Here is a 21419-nt window from a genome sequence, read left to right on the forward strand (position 1 = left end):
TAATTTATTTTAAAAACAGAAATAAAACGATGGCTCTTTAAAAATGACCACAAATTTCTGTAGTATATATTAAAGATTTTTTCACAAAATGCTATATATCAGTTGCGAGTTTTATTTAGCTGGACTGAGGGGGCAACGTGTATTGGGTTTGTAAAGGTTTCAGACCCGTGATCTAGATCATCCCCTGAGGGAATGCGTGAACGGACCTGGCCCAGTAGGAGAACTCGTAGTGAAACGGGCCCGCCAGTTCGTCGGCCTTCTCCAAGATGGGAGGACTGTCGTCTCTGGCGCCGCCCTGCTCCTCGGCCGCTCGCCGCTCTCGTTCCTGCCGCCGCAGCTGGATCTCCTGCAGCTGCTGCTCCTGCCGCTGCTCCTCCAGGCTGCGCAGCGGGCCGAGCACCAGCGCTGGCTCGCTCTCGATGGACGACCTGAGCGGGGGGGAAGGAACGGAACCGTTTAATGGACGCTCAGACGAATAGAAACGTAGCAGCCCGAGGCTTCTTGGTTTACTTGATGGTGACTGTGACGTCCAGCATCTTGTCTGTGGTGATGAGCCCCGTCATGTGATGGCGCACGGCGGTGAGCGTCAGGATGCTGGGGGCCGAGCTGCAGAGAAGCAGGAACGTTTACAATGACACTTTGTTCAAGCTGTTAAATAAACGGGAGCGGCGCACTTTTACTTACGTATCATAGGTGTAGAAGTCCTGCTCGAACTGATGGCAGGAGCGGGGGGTGACTTTGTAAACACCTGGACAAACCATTTCTATGTGATTAATCACTTTGTTCCAGTTTTATATTTAGCTAAGCCTGACACAAACCTTTTAGGTCAAAATGCTGCACTGCGACTATGCACGAGGGAAAGGTTTGCTGGTCTGTGGAATTTTCCTCCATGTGCTAATTAACGCCGTGTTAAGCTAAAGAGAGGTCAGGAGAAAGAAACTCACCAGGCTTGGAGAGGCAGAAGCGATTGACTCCTTTGGAGAGGTTGTAGACGCCGACGTTCTCGGGTTTGCTGCCATCCTGGAAGAACTCCTGCGGGGAAGCAAGCGGAAAGTCGTTGTGAAAACTCCGGGGAGAGCAATCAGATTAGGGATGGAAAATATTGATTACTGAGTTAATCTAAGGTAAGAGGTCATTTTCTGAAACACCTGAGTTTTCTCTTGTATTGAGAGGGCTGACCGCTCTTCACTTCACATCACCTGATAAATTTTGAGTAATATACTTTAAAAACAAAATTAAATTTTTACTTTTTTTGTCTGCTGTATTAAATACTGACTGAATAAGAAAAAACTGTGGCTTTCCTCACTTCATTAAACTTAGACATATTTATAAAATACAACAAAACAGGAACCTATGTTTTGCTATACATTTTTCTGCTGAATAGAAAAATATAGGTTGAAAAAAATTCAATATGTGAAACACTTAAATCCCCACGTAGTGATATCCAAAATGTCGGCAGTTGCTCTTGAAGAAATGTTAAAAATTTGCTCCATGCAGTGATCCAAGTCAAAATCAACGTTGCTTATTGTAATCGTGTTTTTTTTATTCTTTCCATCATGTCGCAATTTTACAATTTTGAGAAGTTGACGCTGCCTCTTCTGAATGGAGGCCAAATTACAACACATTATAAAAAGGTCTAAGCAGATGTTATTAGTTAATTGATTGGAGCCAACTTTAATCTAATAAAACATTAATCGACAACTAATCGTAAGTCAATTAATTATTTTGCATACTGACCAAAGTGATGGCGTGGGACAGGGAGCAGCGCAGGATGTAGCCGATCTGTCTGAACTCGACACCCAAGACATCCGAGTCCAGAACCTCCACTTCCAGGGATTTATGCTTCCAGCACCATTCCTCGTGAGAAATACCCACTGGGAGCAGAAACAGCGGGAGAAAATAACTTAAATGAAGGTTGAGAAAAGTCCTCGGAAGTAACTCGTCTGTGCTCCCTGAAGGGATCTTTAAGAAAAGCTTAAGAACGTTAAGCACCACAGCAGTCAGGGCTGCCAACACTAAACTGAGAATAGACACCTCAGGGATGCTGTGTGTGCAGACAGCTTGCAGGCAAATAACAGAATGTACACTGTATGCTGAACAGGATTATAGATGTATGGAGCAGCAGGAGACCCAGAGGTGCCATCTGTGCGATAACATGTCTGGTATTTTAGCACAGTTATGATCTAAAGGTGTTAATTACAAATTGATTTCCCAATAATTAGCCGCGGAGTCAGAGAGCTCCGCATAGGAGGAAGAATGACTTTTACAGGAAACAAGCATCTATCCCCCCCCCAAAAAAAAACGGTAGAGATTGATTTTCACAGAAGACAAATGCATGAAAATAACTCTTTGAAGTTTGTCCACTTATAAGAAAACAAACGGCCTCTAAGTATTATGATAATTAAATCTCATGAAGAATATCACAAAAAATCCCAATATGCAACAGTGATTTTCATTTCTTTGACTGAAACAAGAACAGTGGTGTTAAAGGAAAAGAATTAGGCTTCTACAGCTTTTTTCTGCTTTTACTGTCTGTCAAACTCAAAAATGTCATCAAATTCATTTGAATTTTTTGACTTTCCAATGCAAACCAACTGATCCTATTATTCTCCCGAGGTTTAAAGAGAACTTCAGCCACAACCAGGAATGATTAACCTGTAAATCAGGAATTAATTTATACAGAACCTATTTGGCAACAGGAAGTAGGACTAAAAAAAATCCTGCTCTTTTGTCTGAGACATTGAAGATGCATGGATGGGTCTTCCAGCATGATAGTGATTCAAACCTGCTGCCAAGGAAATAAAGGAGTGCCAAAAAGAGAATAATTTTTGGAGTGGAGAAGCAACTCTTCACAACTTTGTCCTACAAAACATCTGTGGGGGGGGGGGGGGAGTTAAAAGTTTGAGTTGCTTAGTAGCCAACAAACCTAAAGGTTTTAAAGTTACACAACAAAAAACTTACAAATTCAGCAGAGAATGATTAGATTTTTCCCCTCAGTGCAAATAATTAGTAATAAATTTAAATGACCTTTATATTTTCCAGGCAAAACATTGTCAAAGTTGAAGCTCAGGATGTCGGCACTGCCAGCCAAAGCCACCGTCTTTCTCTCTCCCTGCCGGCTCACCGGCTGCAGGGTTACAGACAGATCGTCGCAGGAAGCTATAAGAAACCAGCGAACACAAGGGTGACTTAAATGGGAGCCTCCACAAACCGGTGTGAACATTTATTCGTTTAAGGCCAATAGAGAAAACTGTATTGAGAATCAACCAAGAGAGCTTTTACCGAGGCAGTAAACTTTTCCCGAGACAGAAGCCATGAACTGGGTGAAAAGCAGGTCTGTGAGCGGCCGGTCTATGAGCGAGACCTCCAGGGCCTGAGGCTGGAGGGCCAGGCCTGCTTTCACCTCCATTTCGGGGAGCGATACCTGAACACATGGAGGAAAAGTCAGGGGAGCGCAACCAGGGGAAGAACTGCGCAACCTCTGTATCGAGCTTCCACAACAGAATGACACAAATGGTACAGTATTCCTTGGTTCCTAAGATTTTCACACAAGTAGCTCTGTTCAGTCCCATTGGGGACCAAAGTGGCAACATTTGTTACATTTTCAGCTGGTAAGGTTCATTTTTATACTGCGCTGTCTTATGTGATCCAAATGCTTTAGGAAATCCTTCCTCCACCCTCACCTGTCGTAGTGCTGCATCAAGAACTTATGCAGGAAATGACACGAAACCCTCGGACGAAGACATGAGCTCAACTTCCTTCTTCACAAAATGTAAACAAAAATGGAGTACAGTCAGATTTTAGCCACTGTTGCATTTCTCTTTTGTCTTTGGTAAAAGACCACGAGCCGTTTCTCCTGCTAGCGCCGCATCACATATGCATTCAAACAGCGCCAGAGTTCACTTCAACCCGACTGAGATCTAGGTTGGGTCTACATCAGAGCTCGATTGCACATTCACACCTCCCCAAGCGAACCAGACCTTCTAGACAAATGAGCTAGAGTTTGATTAAAGCAGTGCTGGAGTGAATGCACCCTAAAAGAGAAATCACATTCTTCCCTTGTAAAAGTTTGTCTCTGTTCTAAAACCAAAAAAATACAAGTTGGGAAACCTTCTACATGTCAAACTTGGTGTTTGTGAAACACTTTCCAGATTTATAATAACTAAAAAGGTTCAATTATTTCAATGATTAAAGAGACAATGCTCAGATGATTTAGGACACTTGGAAGAAACCTGAAAGCTACACGAGACTCACATGGACGCTGTAGTTCCCAGGTTTGGCCTGAAAGCAGAAGGCCCCCTGAGGGTCCGAATCGGTGGTCCAGCTGAGAGCCTTGTCCTGGCCCCGGTGGGTCAGAGTGACCTTGTAGCGCCCCTGCTGCTTCATGCCCTCAGGCAGGCGGCTGACGGAGATCTGGCCACAAACACTGAACCTGCATTCAACAAACATCAGGAAGCTACAAGGCTTCTCAGGGACACCAGCCACTTCCTGTTGGTATTCGTTTGATTTAGAAAACAGCAAACGTACCCCGCTGTGATGATGTCGGGAAGCTGGGGCGTGTTAGGGGCGATCTTCACTGTGACCGTCTCGAAGAGCATCAGCTCCTTGGTGACGCGAATGGTGTAGACGCCGGCCGTCATGTTCTCCAGCCGGAAGGAGCCGTCTTCCTTACTGACAACTGCGGGGACAACAGGAAGGACGGTGTGGCGTCAGAACGTGTTTGAAATGTAAAATACCAGACGCTACCATGGACGTTAATTCTGCAAAGGAAACGAGAAGTCTTCAAAAGCCCAAGTAAAGAATATCCAGATATTTTCTTTTGGTTAGTGTGCTGAGACGACTTCTGATATGGGCAGTATGGTCACCACCCAGGGCGGCATGCCTTCAGGGAGGCACAAAAGAAGACTCTTTTAATTTGCAGAGTGAAATATTTTTCACATTGAATGTTTGTAAAAAAAAAAAAAAAAAAGAAAAAAAAGATATGGTCACACACTGCAGGTGGCTAGCAATGCTGAAGTTTGTATCAGATTCATCCGTCCTTCGATAATCTAAACCCGCCGATACCAATTTCCAGCAGTCATTGGTCAAATGTTAAAAGCACAAGATTAACTGAAACAACACAGGAATATTGTACCTGAAGAAAAATTATCATTGCGTTCTATCAAAACAAAGTAAAAATGTCAGTGTTAATGTAGCATTTCAACAAACTGCTCTGAATAAATACAACAGAAGGAGGGTTTGAGATGATTGAAGACTACAGCAGTGTGTGTGTCAGTTCAGGTTTATCTTTAGAAGCAAGTAATGTTAGTCATGTTTAAGGTGATGCGCTGCCTGGACATTGTAGAAGCTTTCTTGACAGACTGAGAGTCAAACATCAGACATGGTTTGGTAAATGCTTGATCTTCAGTAATTTAGGTCAGAAGAAGGTACAAAAAAAACATCTGGATTTTTTACCTTTGCCACTGCAGGGATTTATAAACCAGTCGGTCTTGTTTTGTGATACACTATATTGTAAAAAGCATTGAGTCGCATGCCTTTACAAAACATACGATAAATCACATCCCATTCTTATTCTACAGGGTTTACTCAGTCATGTTCTTTTCCATCAAACTTCCTCATCCATGTCTATGTGGACGTTGGGTCACAGTCATGCTGGAACAGGAAGGATCCATCTCCAAAATGTTCCCACAATGCTGGAAGCATGAAATCATCTGAAGCATTAAGAGTTCCTTTCACTGCAAATAAGGGGCTGAGCCCGACTCCTGAAAAACGCTCCCACATCATAATCCTCCTTCCACCAAACTTTACACTTGACAGCACAGCCAGACTTCTGGAATCTGTCAAACTCATCCACAGGATATGTAATATCGTGCATTTTTATAACACAACACAGTGATGCTAAAGCTTACCCTTAATCTGATTGTTGAGCGAGACGGTGGCGTCTGACACGCCCTCTCCGTCGGCGCTGTTCAGCACTCGGCCCGTCACAGAAAAGCCCATCACACGGAAGATGGGCTGAAAAGAGAGCGACAATAACAGAACGACGATATTCATAAATGTCAGTGATGAATAAGATCTAAACATTGCCGAACACAAAAGGAGAGAGGGATTTCAGATCATTTTAGTTTAATAACATGAGATGACTCTGTTTTTTTTTTGTTTTGCACTTAATACTGAATGCACAAATTAAGCAGCAGGAATTATTCTCTGCTTAACGCTTAGTAAATCAATCACAAAACAAAACCAAGAAGGAGAATCTGAATTTGAACTTTTTACCTCGAGTTTCAAGCTCTTGTGTTCCACCTTGAAATTCATCCTGGAAGGAGCAACATCGAAAGTGATCCTTTCTCCTCTGTAGAAAGGCACCTGCAGAGGAAGGAGGGGGACAAATGAAAGAGAAGTCATTTTTCTGCTTTGAAACAACACTCTGATCAAAAGAAACCCCTGAAGGTGCATTTAAATAGTTTTTACTTTCACAATATAAACTGTTTTTTTTTTTATTATTTGTTGTCCTTTGGTAATATCAATATATACTTTTCTATGTTCTCATGAGATTTGTGGTTCTTGCCGTAGAATCGAGCTGCTACGTCAGCATGATTTGGTTGGGTGATTACGCAAGATAGAGAAAGTCATTATTATAAAAAAAAAAATAGAGAACGTAGGATGTGGTGGCATCTAGTGGTCTATACTGAAAACTGCAACCATCTGAACATCCATGGCTTACCTCTCAATCATACAGGAAAAAAATTACACTGCAAAGAATTTGTATTTCTGCAGAAAATTTTAATCACTCGCTTTAACGCGAGTGATAAAACACTCCATTCTGTTCACTTGGTTTGAACCCAATGGGAAACAGTCTTGATTTCAAACTTGAAAATATAAAACGTCTAGGCTAAAAGGGGATAGAAATTTAGAATTGGACAAAAACTGTCCAAGATCTGCAGAGAAAGTCTGTGAGTAAATCAAAGATGCCTTGAGCGGATTCATTTGATCCATTCTAACAAAATTTCTACCTCAAAAATGATTGAAAAAACTTAATTAGAAGGTACGTTTTAGATACATATGTTTCCTAGCCTGGTCTACATACTTCTCCTCGATTCTCATCTCCTTTTAATGCTCCGCCTGGACTTTCTCTCACTGAGCTGAATTTCTCCTTTATTATTGGGCCATATTTTCTTCATTTTTGATTCATAGCAAAAGCATTCAGCTGGCAAAACAAAAGGGTCTTCAGTAGAAAAGAACAAAAGAAGTGCATTAGTTGCAGACGTTGTTGCCAACTTGGTTTGTTCTGCAAAATAGGCCTAGCATATTTTTTTTAATTCAAGGGCATGCACTGGTTAGAACTTTATAACTGGGTGCTTCAACACCCTCCGAATGCACCACTTTAAGCAAAATACACAAGTAGTACTGATTTCTTTATACTGTTGTATACACTGTTCCATTTAATTGATCCATGTAGTAAATGAATGACTGTTAGCTATAGTTTTATGCCTCACATTAACATCGATCTGTGCCTGGTTTTAGCAAACAGAGAAGCAGGAGAACATACCACGGTGTACTCGCCGCTGGCCAGTGAAGGAAAAGTAAAGGTGCCGTCGTTCTTTGACTGAGTGCTGCACATGTAGACGAGGGAGCTGTCCTCACTATCCGCTCCTTCCACTGGCGACATGTTGCAGCCACTGATGTCCTGGAAGTCAAAGAACATTAGCATTTCAACCCACCAACGGCCACATTATGATCGCCATCATTTCAAAGGTTAGAATTAAGCATAAACACAAAGGTTTACTGTCAATTTTTGACTGATTTAAATTGCTTAGGCTTTGAATATGGAACCTTGAAAACCACACACAGGAGAGGGAAAGATCAACAGAAGGATGGACAGATGAACAAAGGGAAAGATGAATGGAAAGACAACTAGATGGAGGGAAAATGGAAGGTGGGATTGCTAAATCAACAACTTCTAGATGGTTGGAAAGACAGACATGGATGGATCGACAAGACAGGAAAGTCGATGACTGGATGAATGAATGCAGTTTTTAGACAGTAGGACGAGATATACAATCAGGAAAAATTTATTTTTCAAGGTTCTCATTTTTCTATACCTGCCTATGAAGACTAGGAAACTACTTCAATCAAATTTAATCCTTTTCCAGGCTCCAAATAAAAGACTAGGAATAGATTTAAGTTGAAGCAAAACAAAAAAAAAAAAAAAAATTGATCCCTTCTAGATTGGCTTGAAAGACAAACTTTCCGATCTGGCTTCACTCGTCTGTTTGTTAGAAACATGCAAACTAATGTTGGCTTACCTCTTTCCTGACCGCGGCCGAGTACAGCAGGAAGGTGACCTCCTTCATGGGCTCTCCATCACTGCGGACCTCCCCAGAGACGTCGTAGCCTCCAACCACCAGATGCTCGGCGGCCAGAGCGTTGGCACTGGAGACGTGCACAGCGGTCTTACTCTGCGAGGAGACAGCAAAGGTTGCTGCGTTAGGCTGCATGTAGGGGTGGAACAATTCCCCTTGTTCTGACCTGACATGGAACCTGATCAGCTCAGCAAGTAAGTGAATACAAATTTTTTTTTTTTGTCCTCAAGAGGTGAAGAGTGAAACACAATTTTTAAATCTCAAGATATCAAGATATTTAAAGTAATATTTAGACATCTGGAGAAGAAAATATTTACCCAGTTGAGTGACTTTTTTAAAATTTTATTTCCTTTATTTAGCCAGGTAAACCCCATTGAGATCTAGATCTCATTTTCAAGAGGGACCTGCGCAGAAGTCTGCAATACACAGCAACCTAGTTACAAAATAAAACTAATTAATAATATTTGAATGTCAACCCAATGCTGAACTTGCTTCTGATCTAATTACCCATTTTTTTTGGCAGCATGCAGATGTTGCCAGATTCTACTTGTTGTTTCTTTCATGAACAGATCAAACTCTGGCACAACCTGAAGTAAAAAAAAAAAACAATCATGTAAAACCATTGTATTTTTATTCTGAAATGATCATTGTATTTTATTTTTGTAAGATTTTGAGTGGGTCGTGTCATATGAGGCAAGTAAGCTAACGTATTATTAGAAGTGGCAAGAAAATAGCAGAAATAAAAAAAAAACCCCAACAAAAATAAAAAACAGCTACCTCGGCATTGATTTTGATGTTTTCTAATCATGTTCAGTGTAAAGACAAAAGTGAAAACTTTTCTTTCTACATTCGCCCTGATATTTGTTGTACTGTGACAATCCTGCAGTGGGAAACCGAAACACGATTCAAAACTGAAATATCTTGGCGACCTGTTGGATTCTCATTCAAAAGTCAACAAGCCTGAACAAGATGATGAGGAAAAGTTTCAACACCAAATTGCATACAGTGCAGTTTGAAACGTATTTTCCCCCCTTGGAAAGTGCTTGATGTTCAGCGCTTTACTTTTAGCGCCCAGGACTGTATTGGTGGTGAACAGGGATTTAAGATATAATTTAGGAAAAGTGCAAAAAGTTTGCAATTTCAACTCCTCCAGAAGAGAACGATAAAGTCAGAAGAAAATCGTCGTCGTGGTTACTCTTGACATTGACACAAAAATGCTCTCAAAACTCGTAAAAAGCAACAAACAGAATGCTTCTTACTACGGCAATGTAAACTCCTGCATGAAATACACCAACCTTCTCCAGAGACCAGGAGGGATGGAAGGCTGTGATGTCATAACTTCCAGGCAGCACTTTGAAGAAGGTGTACCTGCGTTAACAGGAAAAGAAAGAAAAAAAAAAAAGATGAAGTTTTTGCCAGCAGTTAATTTCACCAGTGTGATTTCTGCTGAGGCATTTGTGCAAATCCTTATTAAACAAGGAGAGCTACTGTGCACCTACTTTCCTCCAGGCTGTGTGAAAACACTCTTGACTTTCTCTTCTGATCCCGCCTGGCTCAGTTTGACTTCAACTCCAGCGGGGCCCAGGAGGTGGCTCTTACTCAGAACCTAGGCAGTCGGATTACACAGGGGAAACAAAATATTCAAAACAAAACCAACAGCAGGACGGAAACTGCAGCAGCTGATCACGTCTGTGGAGAAACAGCTTCATTTAGACTAAGAAAACAGCCTGGATGCACAGATTTATTACTGTTCACATTCCCTAAATGTAGCGACTTGAATCAGTCAGAGTTCAGACTATTTACACACATTTTACTCTCTGACTAGGACTTTTGATGAAGACATTCATCATGGCTTCAAATTAATTTTATTCAACAGATGATAAACTTTAGGTTGCTGAAGTCACACGTTTTTCCCAAGCTTAAACCTGTGATGGAAAAGACATATATTTAGATATGTGTAATTATGTTAAATGGTGCTCTTGAAAGTCAGTGATCTCATTCTGAATTTTTTCTAATTGTGAATGGATTCTTGGCTATTTCTGCTTAGAATCAAACGTTCAATCAATCAATCAATCAAATTTTTATTTGTATAGCACATTTCAGCAGCAAGGCATTTCAAAGTGCTTTACATCATAACAAACACAGAATCACAATGCAATATAGAATCAATCATTAAGTCAAGTTACATCAATAAATTTGTAATTGATTACATTTCAAATACAATTCTAAACAGGTGGGTTTTCAGTTGAGATTTAAAAGAAGTCAGTGTTTCAGCTGTTTTACAGTTTTCTGGAAGTTTGTTCCAAATTCGTGGTGCATAGATGCTGAAAGCTGCTTCTCCTCGTTTGGTTCTGGTTCTGGGGATGCAGAGCAGACCAGAACCGGAAGACCTGAGAGGTCTGGAAGGTTGATACAATAAAAGCATATCTTTAATGTATTGTGGTGCTAAGCCGTTCAGTGATTTATAAACTAACAACAGTATTTTAAAGTCTATTCTTTGAGCTACAGGGAGCCAGTGGAGGGACTTTAAAACTGGTGTTATGTGCTCTATCTTCCTGGTTTTAGTGAGAACGCGAGCAGCAGCATTCTGGATCAGCTGCAGCTGTTTGATTGATTTGTTGGACAGACCTGTGAAGACGCTGTTGCAATAATCAATACGACTGAAGATGAACGCATGGATGAGTTTCTCTAGATCTGGCTGAGACATTAGTCCTTTAATCCTGGAAATGTTCTTCAGGTGATAGAAGGCCGACTTTGTGACTGTCTTTATGTGGCTCTGGAGGTTCAGGTCAGAGTCCATCACTACTCCCAGGTTTCGGGCCTGATCACTGGTTTTCAGTTGTAATAACTGAAGCTGTGCATTGACTCTAGATCGTTCCTCTTTAGGTCCAAAAATAATAACTTCAGTTTTGTTTCTGTTCAGCTGGAGAAAGTTTTGGCACATCCACACATTTATCTGTTCTAAGCATCTGTTCAGTGATTGGATGGGCTCTGAGTCACCTGGTGACATCGTAATGTAGAGCTGTGTGTCATCTGCATAGTTATGGTAGCTAATATTATTTCCTGTTATAACCTGAGCTAGTGGGAGCATATAAATATTGAATAAAAGGGGTCCTAGGATTGAACCTTGCGGTACCCCACATGTGACCTTTGACCTCTTTGATGAAAAGTTTTCAATTGAAACAAAGAAATCCCTGTTCTTTATGTAGGATTCAAACCAGTTAAGCACTGGACCGGAGAGTCCGACCCAACTCTCCAGTCGATTCAGTAATATGTCATGGTCAACAGTGTCAAAAGCTGCACTGAGATCCAATAGAACCAGCACTGTGGTTCTGCCACAGTCCGTATTTATATGGATGTCATTGAACACTTTTATGAGGGCGGTCTCTGTGCTGTGGTGAGCACGAAAACCAGACTGGAAGGAGTCAAAGAGGTTGGTTATAGTTAGGAAGCTAGTTAATTGTTTACACACAGCTTTTTCAATAACTTTGCTGATGAATGGGAGGTTGGAGATCGGCCTGTAATTCTGCATTAGTGATTTGTCCAGATTGTTCTTTTTTATAAGTGGTTTGATTACTGCTGTTTTCAGAGCCTGGGGGAAAACGCCTGATGAGAGCGATGAGTTTACTATTTGGATCAGATCAGCAGCAATAACAGGCAGGACTTTCTTAAAGAAATGTGTGGGTAAGACATCCAGACAGCAGGAACTGGAGCTTATTTGACTTATAATTTCCTGTAGGGTTTTATAATTAAGTAGTTGAAATTGGGTCATTTTTCCTGTATTTGTTTTGTTTGGGCACAGCACTGGTACTGACTTTATAGTGGATGTACAGATTAATCCTCTGATTTTTTGAATTTTCTCTGAAAAGAAGCTGGAAAACTGGTTGCAGGCGGCATTACATTGGAATTCAGGCGGTAACGTCACAGGAGGGTTTGTGATTCTGTCAACTGTTGCAAATAAAGCTCGAGCATTGTTAATGTTTTTGTTTATGACATCTGCAAAGAAAGCCTCTCTTGCATGTTTTAGTGTTAAATGATAGTTACGTAGTCTTTCTTTATAGATGTCACAATGAACGTGGAGTTGAGTTTTACGCCATTTTCGTTCTGCCCTACGGCAGAGTTGTCTTGCAGATCTAACTGTTTGTGCATTTCTCCATGGAGATTTCTTCCTACCAGACACAACCTTCATTTTAATTGGGGCAATGGAATCAATAATATCTGAGACTTTAGACTGAAAATCATTTACCAACTTATCTACATCATTACAGCTTAAGGGTGAGGAAGAAGAGTAGATTTGATTAAAAGTTTCTGCTGTGTTTTCAGTGAGAGAACGTTTTGTGATGGTTGCTGTTTGTCCAAGTGGGTTAAAAGATAAAGAACTTTCAAAGATAACAGCGAAGTGATCCGACAATGCAACATCATTTACAGAGACATTGGAAATATTCACACCCTTACTGATAACCAGGTCCAGTGTGTGTCCTTGAGTGTGTGTTGCTTGTTTGACATGTTGTGTTAGACCAAAAGTCTCTAAAATATTAGCGAGCTTTTTTGCCCCTCTGTCTTGCGGGTTGTCAACATGAATGTTGAAATCACCGACAATTATTAAACAATCATAATCAATACATATAAGAGATAGAAGTTCATTCAAGTCAGTAAAGAAATTTTCCACAAAAGTTGGAGTTTTGTATAGAGTTACAGTCAAAGTTCGTTTGTGGCCTTTAACCTCAATTCCAAGATACTCAAAAGAGGTGAAGTGACCCAAAGAGATTTTACTACAATTTATGGTATTCTTAAATATTGAAGCCACGCCTCCTCCTTTTTTGTGTTTTCTATTCTCATTGAAGAAATTGTAGTTAGGAGGCGCAGATTCAATTAGTACGATCGATTCATTATTATCATTCAACCATGTTTCTGTCAGAAACATAACATCAATATTATGCTCAGTGATGAAATCATTAATTAATAGAGCCTTAGCACAGAGAGATCTGGTATTTAAAAGAGCTAGTTTAAGTGACTTGGAGGCCAAGAAATCTTCAGTCTGAGGTTCCTTTAGGCAGGGGAACATTCTGATGTTTGAATTAGGTCCCCTATATTTTATGTTTCTGTTTCTTGTAGATTTTCTTGTAGTGATCCGGACAGGTAATGTCCTGTTCTGCAGTGCCGAGGGGCCAGACACATTCTGGAGCAAGAAGGGCGTAAAGATAAAGTCTGGACCCCGGCCTCAGACCTCAGAAACGCAGAGTGATGGATCCTCTGGGACGTTAGAGTCAGGTGGCTTAAATGAAGTGAGGTTTGCTACGTGAGCACTAAGGAGAGACGTCCCAAGTACAACCTGTTGATTCATTCCATCTGTAAATTTAAGAAACTCCGGTCCAGAAGACATTTCTCCATGTGTATCTTGTGAATCCTGTGAATGAGTGGGTGAGCAGAGAGGGAGGGGAGAAGGAGGAAGGGAACTAGTCGCTCCGTCTCCAGTCGATGTTATATCAGCTGTTTTTGCCTGATAAGCCGACGGTTCCTTCCTAGTCAGAAATCCTTGAGCCTGTTCTTCTGAAGCGATGATCACGTTGCTGTCCTTGTTGATAAAGTGAAAAAGATTTGCAGTGAGCAACTTTATCCCATGTTTATTAAGATTGCGTCCGCTTCTTCCAAAGAGGTGAAAGCGCTGCCAATAGATCCAGAGGTTATCGATGAAGGTCACTGAGCTGGCAGAGCAGCTTTTAATCAGCCATTTGTTTATCATGTCCAGCCTGGAGTGTTTTTCGTCTCCCCATTGAGGTGATGGAATTGGACCACTGAGAAATAACTTCATTTTTAACTTTTCCATAGTGTTCAGTAGAATATTAAAGTCCTTTTTCAGAATCTCAGATTTCTGCTTTGCCACATCGTTGGCTCCAACATGCACAACTAAGGACTCAATATCTGGCTGATCAGCGGTCAGCGAAAGAACTTTACGAGTTAAATCAGATACAGTGTCACCAGGAAAAGAAATCACTCTCGTTTTCTTGGGATTGCAAACGTGACTGATTCCATTTACTGCCTCATCTCCAACAATAAGCACTTTTGGCATACCTTTCATTTTCCTGGTAGCCGCTTTGTCCTTTGGAGCTTTGGGGGGTGGATGTGTTAGACTTGCCTCACTGTTGATGTTTGAAAGCGAGGTTTCACTCAGAGGCTCAGGCTGGAGTACAGAAAATCTGTTTTTCAGTGGGATTCCCACAGAGTCAGAATGTTTTGAGGCCCGGGCTGGTCGCTCTGTCCTTGGGAGCGGGGTCGGTGGAACCGTTTTGGTTGCAGCTGCTTGTTTGTTTTTCTTTGGTGGAGCAGGTGTTGAGGTTGAAGGTGGGTTTCGGCTCAGAGCCGGCCACGCTGATTCGTCCAGGTGAGGGGTTCTTCCTGTCAGTCGCCTCATCGGATCTGCGGTGTGAGACGTTTGCTTCGGCTTGGCACCCAGAGCGTTCCAGGGTGAGCTGCTTGATGCGAGGCGTACAGCCTCTCCGTTGATTTGAGGAAGAGTTGTCTGATTTCCACAGTTAGCGTTGATTTCAAAGTTAACCTCCAGCTGTTTGATCTTCATTTCTATAGACTGAAGTCGTTGTATAATACTGCTAATGTCCTTGGGGTCGGCCGGAGGCATTTTGTCCTGGTTCGACTTGGAGATGAAGTTGGTAAAGTAAGGTAAAAATAAAAGTAAGAAAATCCCCCAGTCCTTAGGTTTGTAGTAATCCAGTTATGACGTTGAAAATGTGAATATAACTATAAAAACTGTCACTTTAAAAGTAGCTCAGGCGAAGTTATCAGTAAGGACGGGAGAGAGCAGGACAAGCTGTTGCTCCTTCAGCTGCCAGACGACGTTCTTGATTTTTTGCTTCCAGATAGAAAGATATTGTCACATTTTGTTTTTAAGCTGTCTTGGTCATAAAAAAAGTGAGAAACTTGCAGAACTACATAGAAGTCCAGATAGATTTTTCAAAACTTCTCAAAATGTTTCTGTTTCTGTTGCACAAGTGTTTTGTTCACCAAACATGCTGTTCAATGCGCTTTAGCTATGTAAAAATCAGAGTTTTTTGAAAAAGGGGCATATGCTTTCATGCATAAATAGACATGGTATTGTAAACAATAGCATGTTTACAATAGCTATTGAGTTTGTGAGTTATCTCACAAACTCAAAAAAACAACCAAATTTTTTTTTGAAAGAGCCAGCATAGGAATTGGAAGCTAAAAACCTTTAAAATTAGCCAAAAAGAGAAAAAAAAACAACTGCTGCTACTATGAAACAACTGTGAAAGTTGCTCGCATAAACTCTTTATGAACATGTATGGAGCATAGAGTAGAGTAGTGCTTTCCCTCCCACACCTGTTGCTGCGCACCGGTGCTCAGCTGGCTGAAAGAAAGCGACAAAGGTTTCCTTCTGCTTACCAGAAAGAGAAATTGGGCCATTTGGAAATATTTCTGGTTCCAGGGACCAAAAACAGCCATGGCATGAAAAGCTTTTTATTATCATTTTCTAAATGAGGATTGCTAAAAGGTAGCAAAACTACTGTGAAACTACGGTAGAAAGAAGTAGCAAAAAAAAAAAACAAGAGGAAAAATTCTGCAATAAGATCTTACACTACAACAAAATGTAGCAGCGAGTTACTCTATATTTTTGCTTAATTGACTTCGTTATGTCTTTACATGAAGGGGAGCAGAAAATTGCAACTGTTGTTGCCAGGTTGTGCAATTCTAAGCACCACATAGTCACCTGTTTGGTAAAATTATTCATAAGGTGGCATTCCAATTGTTTCTTTCAGTTATCATGAAGTATAATTTCCTTTAACGTGTTTTTAAAACCACAGAAAGCCTTACCGTTCCCGAGACCGAGAAGCCTGTAAAAACAAAATTGATGTCTTCTTCTTTGGTGCAGATGTCACTGACACCATCCACATGCAGGTCCACGCTGGTTGGCTCTGTTGGCAGTAAATAAGAACAATAATCGCACACACACACACACACACACACACACTGCCTGTAGACAACCTGCGGTTAAGAGTTAAAAAGACTTCTTACCGAAGCTCCAGCCAAGAGGAGGCTCGATCTTCAAAACAAAGTCTCCCTACATTTCAGAGAGGTAAGTGTGAACTTCGTAATTCGTCTGTTTCAGAAATGTTCAATCAGCAGCTTCGTTACCTTGTCATAGAGGGGGATCATGAAGTACCCATTGATCGGAGCGCAGTCAGTCTGATACTTTAAGGAGCCTTGTTTAGTGTACAGTTTAATCTGGGGGAAAAACAGGACACGGAAACAGCATCTGATATGTGTACGACTTTATTTTAGGGTTTTAATTGCATTTAGTTAGGTGCTTTTAAGCCCAAGGTTGATTTCACAGGTTTAAATAACCCTGTGCCTAAATCCTCTGGAGGCTTGAATGAGGCAGGATTAGGAGGAGCATTTAAGGTCTTCCTCATCAACTCTGACAGATATTAGGATTAGGAGTGAGTGCCACGTGGAGAACAAGCACAAGATTATAGTACTAATTTCAAATGAAACATTTAAAACAAAACCTAAGCATAGACAACAGATAAACCACGGGTTTAATGTAGCTAAATTACTCCCAAACTACGTTCATTGTATAATTATATATACAGGCATTTTTTTTTAATTTTTACCAGAACAGAGTGTCGTTTACGTATTTTATTTTGCCATTCATGCAGATAGCTCCGCCTAACCTTTGGTTTGCTACGATAAACCAGCTAACAGGTAGCGGCTAGCTTATCTCACCTCGATCAGGGAGTAGTTGATTTCAACGTCGGATTTTACAAATCCACCACAAGCCACCACGATGTCGTCTGAGGAGCCGGCCAGAACCTGAGTGTAGATGACGCAGAACAAGAACCAAAAAGATCCCACATCTGCTTGGATCGTAATTCTCAACATCTTTGACAGACCGATCAGAGCCACCCAGCACGCTGCCTCCGGTTCCGTACCAGCTGAGATGCCGCTGTCAGTCAGAGAACAGCAGCGTACTCAGCAGCGCCCTCTGGTGGGCCGGAGGATATATAATAACTCGGACAAATCATTTAAAAAAAAACTACGTATTCATGAAAATACGTAATAGGAAGAGCTAACCCTATTACTTATTTTTATTAATAAAATAAACGGAGCTAAAGATAGAAAAAAAAGTGTTAGAGGCAAAAGAGAACTGACTGAGACTGAGGTGAAGGTGGAGATTACATTCATCCAGTAATACATTATGGTTCAGATCAAAGCAGAATGGCCTAGTCAAAGTTCAGCCTTAAATCTAAATGAGAATGTGTAGCAATATCAGTGCATCACAGAAGTCCCAATAAAAGATACTATGTGGTTTTAACAGGACAGTGTTGAAAGTTTTAAGTGGTCAGAATACATTTGTAAGGCAACGTGGAGTCAAAATCTGTGTGCATATTTTATTTTCTATTGTAGTACAAACTTGGTTTTTCCTCTCTTTACGCAGCAACTACTATAGGTTTCTGACTGACCAGTAAGAAGCCGTTCTGCTCCAATTCTAAAATAACCCAGGAGTCATTTTAAAGTTACAAAGTTCAGACAATGCAAATTTATTAGTTTACTGCACAGCTGTTTCTAAAATGTTGTGTATAAAACCAAATAAAGAAATGTACACATGGCTAAATACAGACCGCTAAAACAAACTCTTAAAGTGCATAAAATGTAAAGACGCTGTTTATAAAGAAGTAAAGTATATTAATGTGAAATTAGGTCCTTCTTAGAAGGAAAAGATACAAGTAAAAACACAACAGCAGACCTAAAACCATTTTCTTGACTACATGTAAACATATGTCATAAGAAAAACACTGAAAACTGACAGGATGCTAGCATATTCGCAGGAACACGCAAGTTTTAGTGTTAATACAGAAAAACAAAATAACCAAAAGAAATTAATGTAAGAAAAGTAGAAACAATGTAGGAATTGTATTTTTTTTGTTTGTTGGTTCAACTCCCGTATGTTTGTCTACTTGTGGAATATCTTCTCCGTGCCTCACACATGTGTGGAGGAGTGTGGTGGAGAATGTGCCAGGACCACCGCATCGTTGTAATTGCTGGAGAAACTGGTGTGGTAGCTGGGGCTCCGCCTGCTGGGACTGTGGAGCCGCGGTGTGGATTTGACCACTGGGACATTCTGGGCCTGACACAGCTTCTGGATCAGGAAGCGTTTGTCCTGGCCCTCCTGTAAAACAAAAAACCCGGAAAGATTTCAGTGCACGGATTTTTCACCGGCCAACCTTCACTTTGCAAACTATCCAGTCGGCACACCATAACGAGCTTCTCCCTTAGTTGATTGATGACTTTCTTGTGAGCTCCAGCAAGTGCAATCACATAAAACATGGCCAAACTGTAAAAAGAGTAAGAAAAAAAAAACAACATTTTTAAGTTCAGCCAGAAAGACAAGAAGAATGTCTATTAAAGTGTAAAACACCACACCGACGACTCACCACGTAACAACAAAGAAAGAGACGGCAAAGGTCTCTGACCCGAGCAAGTTAATGAAGTTTTTGGCGTTTTGTGGCAGGGCTTCGACTGCGGCTGGAAGTGCCTCCCAGGACGTGTTGTAGTTCGAAAACGGTCCGCACGTCTGCGAGGGCTTTAATCTGCATACAGAGAGAGAAAAGTGAAAACATAAAATCGAAACAGAACCAGAATCATGGTCGGTAAACTGTAGTGTAAAATTAAAAAGTGCAGATGCACATACAATGCAGCTGTATCAATTGTGCACTTGATACAAATAAAAGAAAAATCCCCAATAAATCTCCCCCCAAAAAAGAGAGTATTACAAAACATGTAAATATTTCAATTAATCAAAATAAGGAAAACTCAAGTACGACTAGCTCATTACATTTAAAGGGTTTATTTCTGTAAATAGAAAAATCGAAAATCTAAATCTAAAGAATATAATCACTACTTTTAGTGTCTGTTATAGAAGTTTAAAGCAATTATTCCATGACAAAAACCAAACAGAAAAAACAACTAAAGCATGCATTTGTTAATTTATATTTATTAACATTAGTTGGTTAAGTTTTAAAGAGTCATGGCTCCAGAGCTGCAGGTTGCAGGCCCCTGTGCTAATGGCTGCAGTTTTGCTATAACCTTTAGAGCTTAATCTCCTTGTAGAGGACAACCGTCCAGTCAGCAGTTTTCCCCACGATTGAAAAGGTCATAATACGGTCATAGCATAAGATTACCGTATTTACCATCCTGTTTTAATCTTATCTGATATGTAAATCCTCTGAAAAACCGAACTTTCATTAGCTGTAGACCACATTAAATAAAATTACAGTGAATAAAGGCATTAAATAAATCGCCCTGTGTGTAATGATTTAAACTCATATGAGTTTTTGACTTTTTGAGTTGAATTACTGAAATAAAGGAACATTTCAGTGATACCCCGACTCATTAAGATGCAACTGTTCTTCCTTCTTAATAAAGGCAAGTCTAGGAAATCTGAGATTAGAGGGCTGCTGTACATTTTAGTCAAACCTGTTCTATGTGATTAGTAATATAGCTGAGAGTCTCAAGCAGGCATATCATTTTGCACGATACTTACTGAGCAAGGCTAATAGAAATGGGTAAGCAGGCGAGAATCAGGCCGATCAGCAACACACCAAGGAAGAAGAAATGGGAGCTGGACGCTCGAAACGGTCGGGTGGCTGGACGGCAGTTTTTGATCAACGACAACTATGAGAGATTAAGTATTTACACATAAACATGCTGTATTTACATGTATATATAAAAATTAAAAGAGCAAATCATTTTGGAGTTTTCACACTTTTAAGTTTATAAAATCAAACAACAAAAAAAAAAACGCAGCAACCTTTTTGATGTAGAAGATACAGAAGTATTTGATGGTGCAGATGGCCGGAAGCATGGGACAGTAGAAAGTGCCGATCCAGCAGATGGTCTGACCGTAGACAATTTCCAGCACATTTTGAGGAATACTAAACTCCTGCAGGCCCCACATCTTCGCCAAGGGACACTTACAGAAATGTACAAGCATCCTGAGCAGGGAGAGAAAAGTGGCTGTTATAAAACTCAGAGAAACTGGAGGAAACTGAAAAAAACAAAACAAAAACAGATAAACATGTAACTGAGCTCAACCAGAAATATAATGTTCAATTGGTATCAGTTCAACCAATAAACACATTTTGAAACGTAAACTCCTACGGCTACACAGCTGGTCAGTTTGGTGTGTTGGACTGTTGCTCTTATTTCTCAAACAAGCATGGGTCCTCCACTTATTGGAAAATCATGGTTTTCTAAAGTTAGGAAAAAAACCTTTCCATCATATTGTTCCTATGTTTAAAGTCCATTTGATGAGACGACAAAAACTGAGTGAGCATTCTATGGTTGAACAGACAGCAGTAGAATAATTAAAAATTCAGAGCGCCATTACCTGCAACACCACCACAGAATCAAAGCAGCTGCGACTCAATAACAACACAATTCTCAATTAATTTCAAACCACACAATCCTCACATTTCAACAATCACCTAGGAATGCAGGAGACCTGACTTTTGTGTGTTTTTCCTGATTAATTTGCGTAATAAATATCTGACCAGTAGGGGGCACTCTGTGTAATGAAATCTCAAGTCATGGTTTTCCTGTTCAATGCAGGTCAGTTTTAACCCCAGTACATTTTCCAAGAACGCTTCATTCTGTGAAACATGATGAGCTGGTGGTCTCCTCATCCTCTGACCCTGCAACTCTTCCTCAACAAGTTGTCCATAATCTTCTATGAATCACAGAAAGCTGATGTAAGACGGTTCAAACTGAACACCACAACAACACCGTGGTTGTTGTGTTCTCTGAGGCGTTCATCGACCCGTTTTATAAGAAACGTGTTCCTGTGCCAGGGGCCGTGTCGCCTCGTGGTAAAATACCCGTCGTTTCTCACATGAACTTACTTTCGGGGAAACTCCACAAAGAGGGTGACTGAAAGTATAATGATGAAGTCAAATATGGTGAGCTTGTACATCTCCTGGCCCACACGGGTCTCCCAGCACTGCAGATTGAAAAAAAAAAAAC

General features: G+C 40.7%; 1 protein-coding gene across 1 annotated transcript in view; it reads right to left on the minus strand.

The window, feature by feature from the left end:
* Positions 1 to 21419, minus strand: part of LOC116719800 (nodal modulator 1-like) — a 40985-nt gene that overhangs the window by 10834 nt on the left and 8732 nt on the right. Inside the window, 26 exon segments of the mRNA XM_032562503.1 lie at positions 207 to 428; positions 511 to 606; positions 685 to 748; positions 945 to 1032; positions 1738 to 1874; positions 3028 to 3159; positions 3283 to 3424; positions 4255 to 4432; positions 4528 to 4678; positions 5910 to 6015; positions 6277 to 6366; positions 7550 to 7687; positions 8307 to 8459; positions 9659 to 9731; positions 9863 to 9969; positions 16212 to 16312; positions 16413 to 16458; positions 16533 to 16622; positions 17124 to 17285; positions 17287 to 17343; positions 18385 to 18567; positions 18654 to 18732; positions 18833 to 18988; positions 19942 to 20072; positions 20209 to 20392; positions 21299 to 21396. Coding sequence (XP_032418394.1) covers positions 207 to 428; positions 511 to 606; positions 685 to 748; positions 945 to 1032; positions 1738 to 1874; positions 3028 to 3159; positions 3283 to 3424; positions 4255 to 4432; positions 4528 to 4678; positions 5910 to 6015; positions 6277 to 6366; positions 7550 to 7687; positions 8307 to 8459; positions 9659 to 9731; positions 9863 to 9969; positions 16212 to 16312; positions 16413 to 16458; positions 16533 to 16622; positions 17124 to 17285; positions 17287 to 17343; positions 18385 to 18567; positions 18654 to 18732; positions 18833 to 18988; positions 19942 to 20072; positions 20209 to 20392; positions 21299 to 21396 — 3164 coding nt within the window.

Source organism: Xiphophorus hellerii, chromosome 5 (assembly GCF_003331165.1).
Source record: "Xiphophorus hellerii strain 12219 chromosome 5, Xiphophorus_hellerii-4.1, whole genome shotgun sequence".
Classification (NCBI taxonomy): Eukaryota; Metazoa; Chordata; class Actinopteri; order Cyprinodontiformes; family Poeciliidae; genus Xiphophorus; species Xiphophorus hellerii.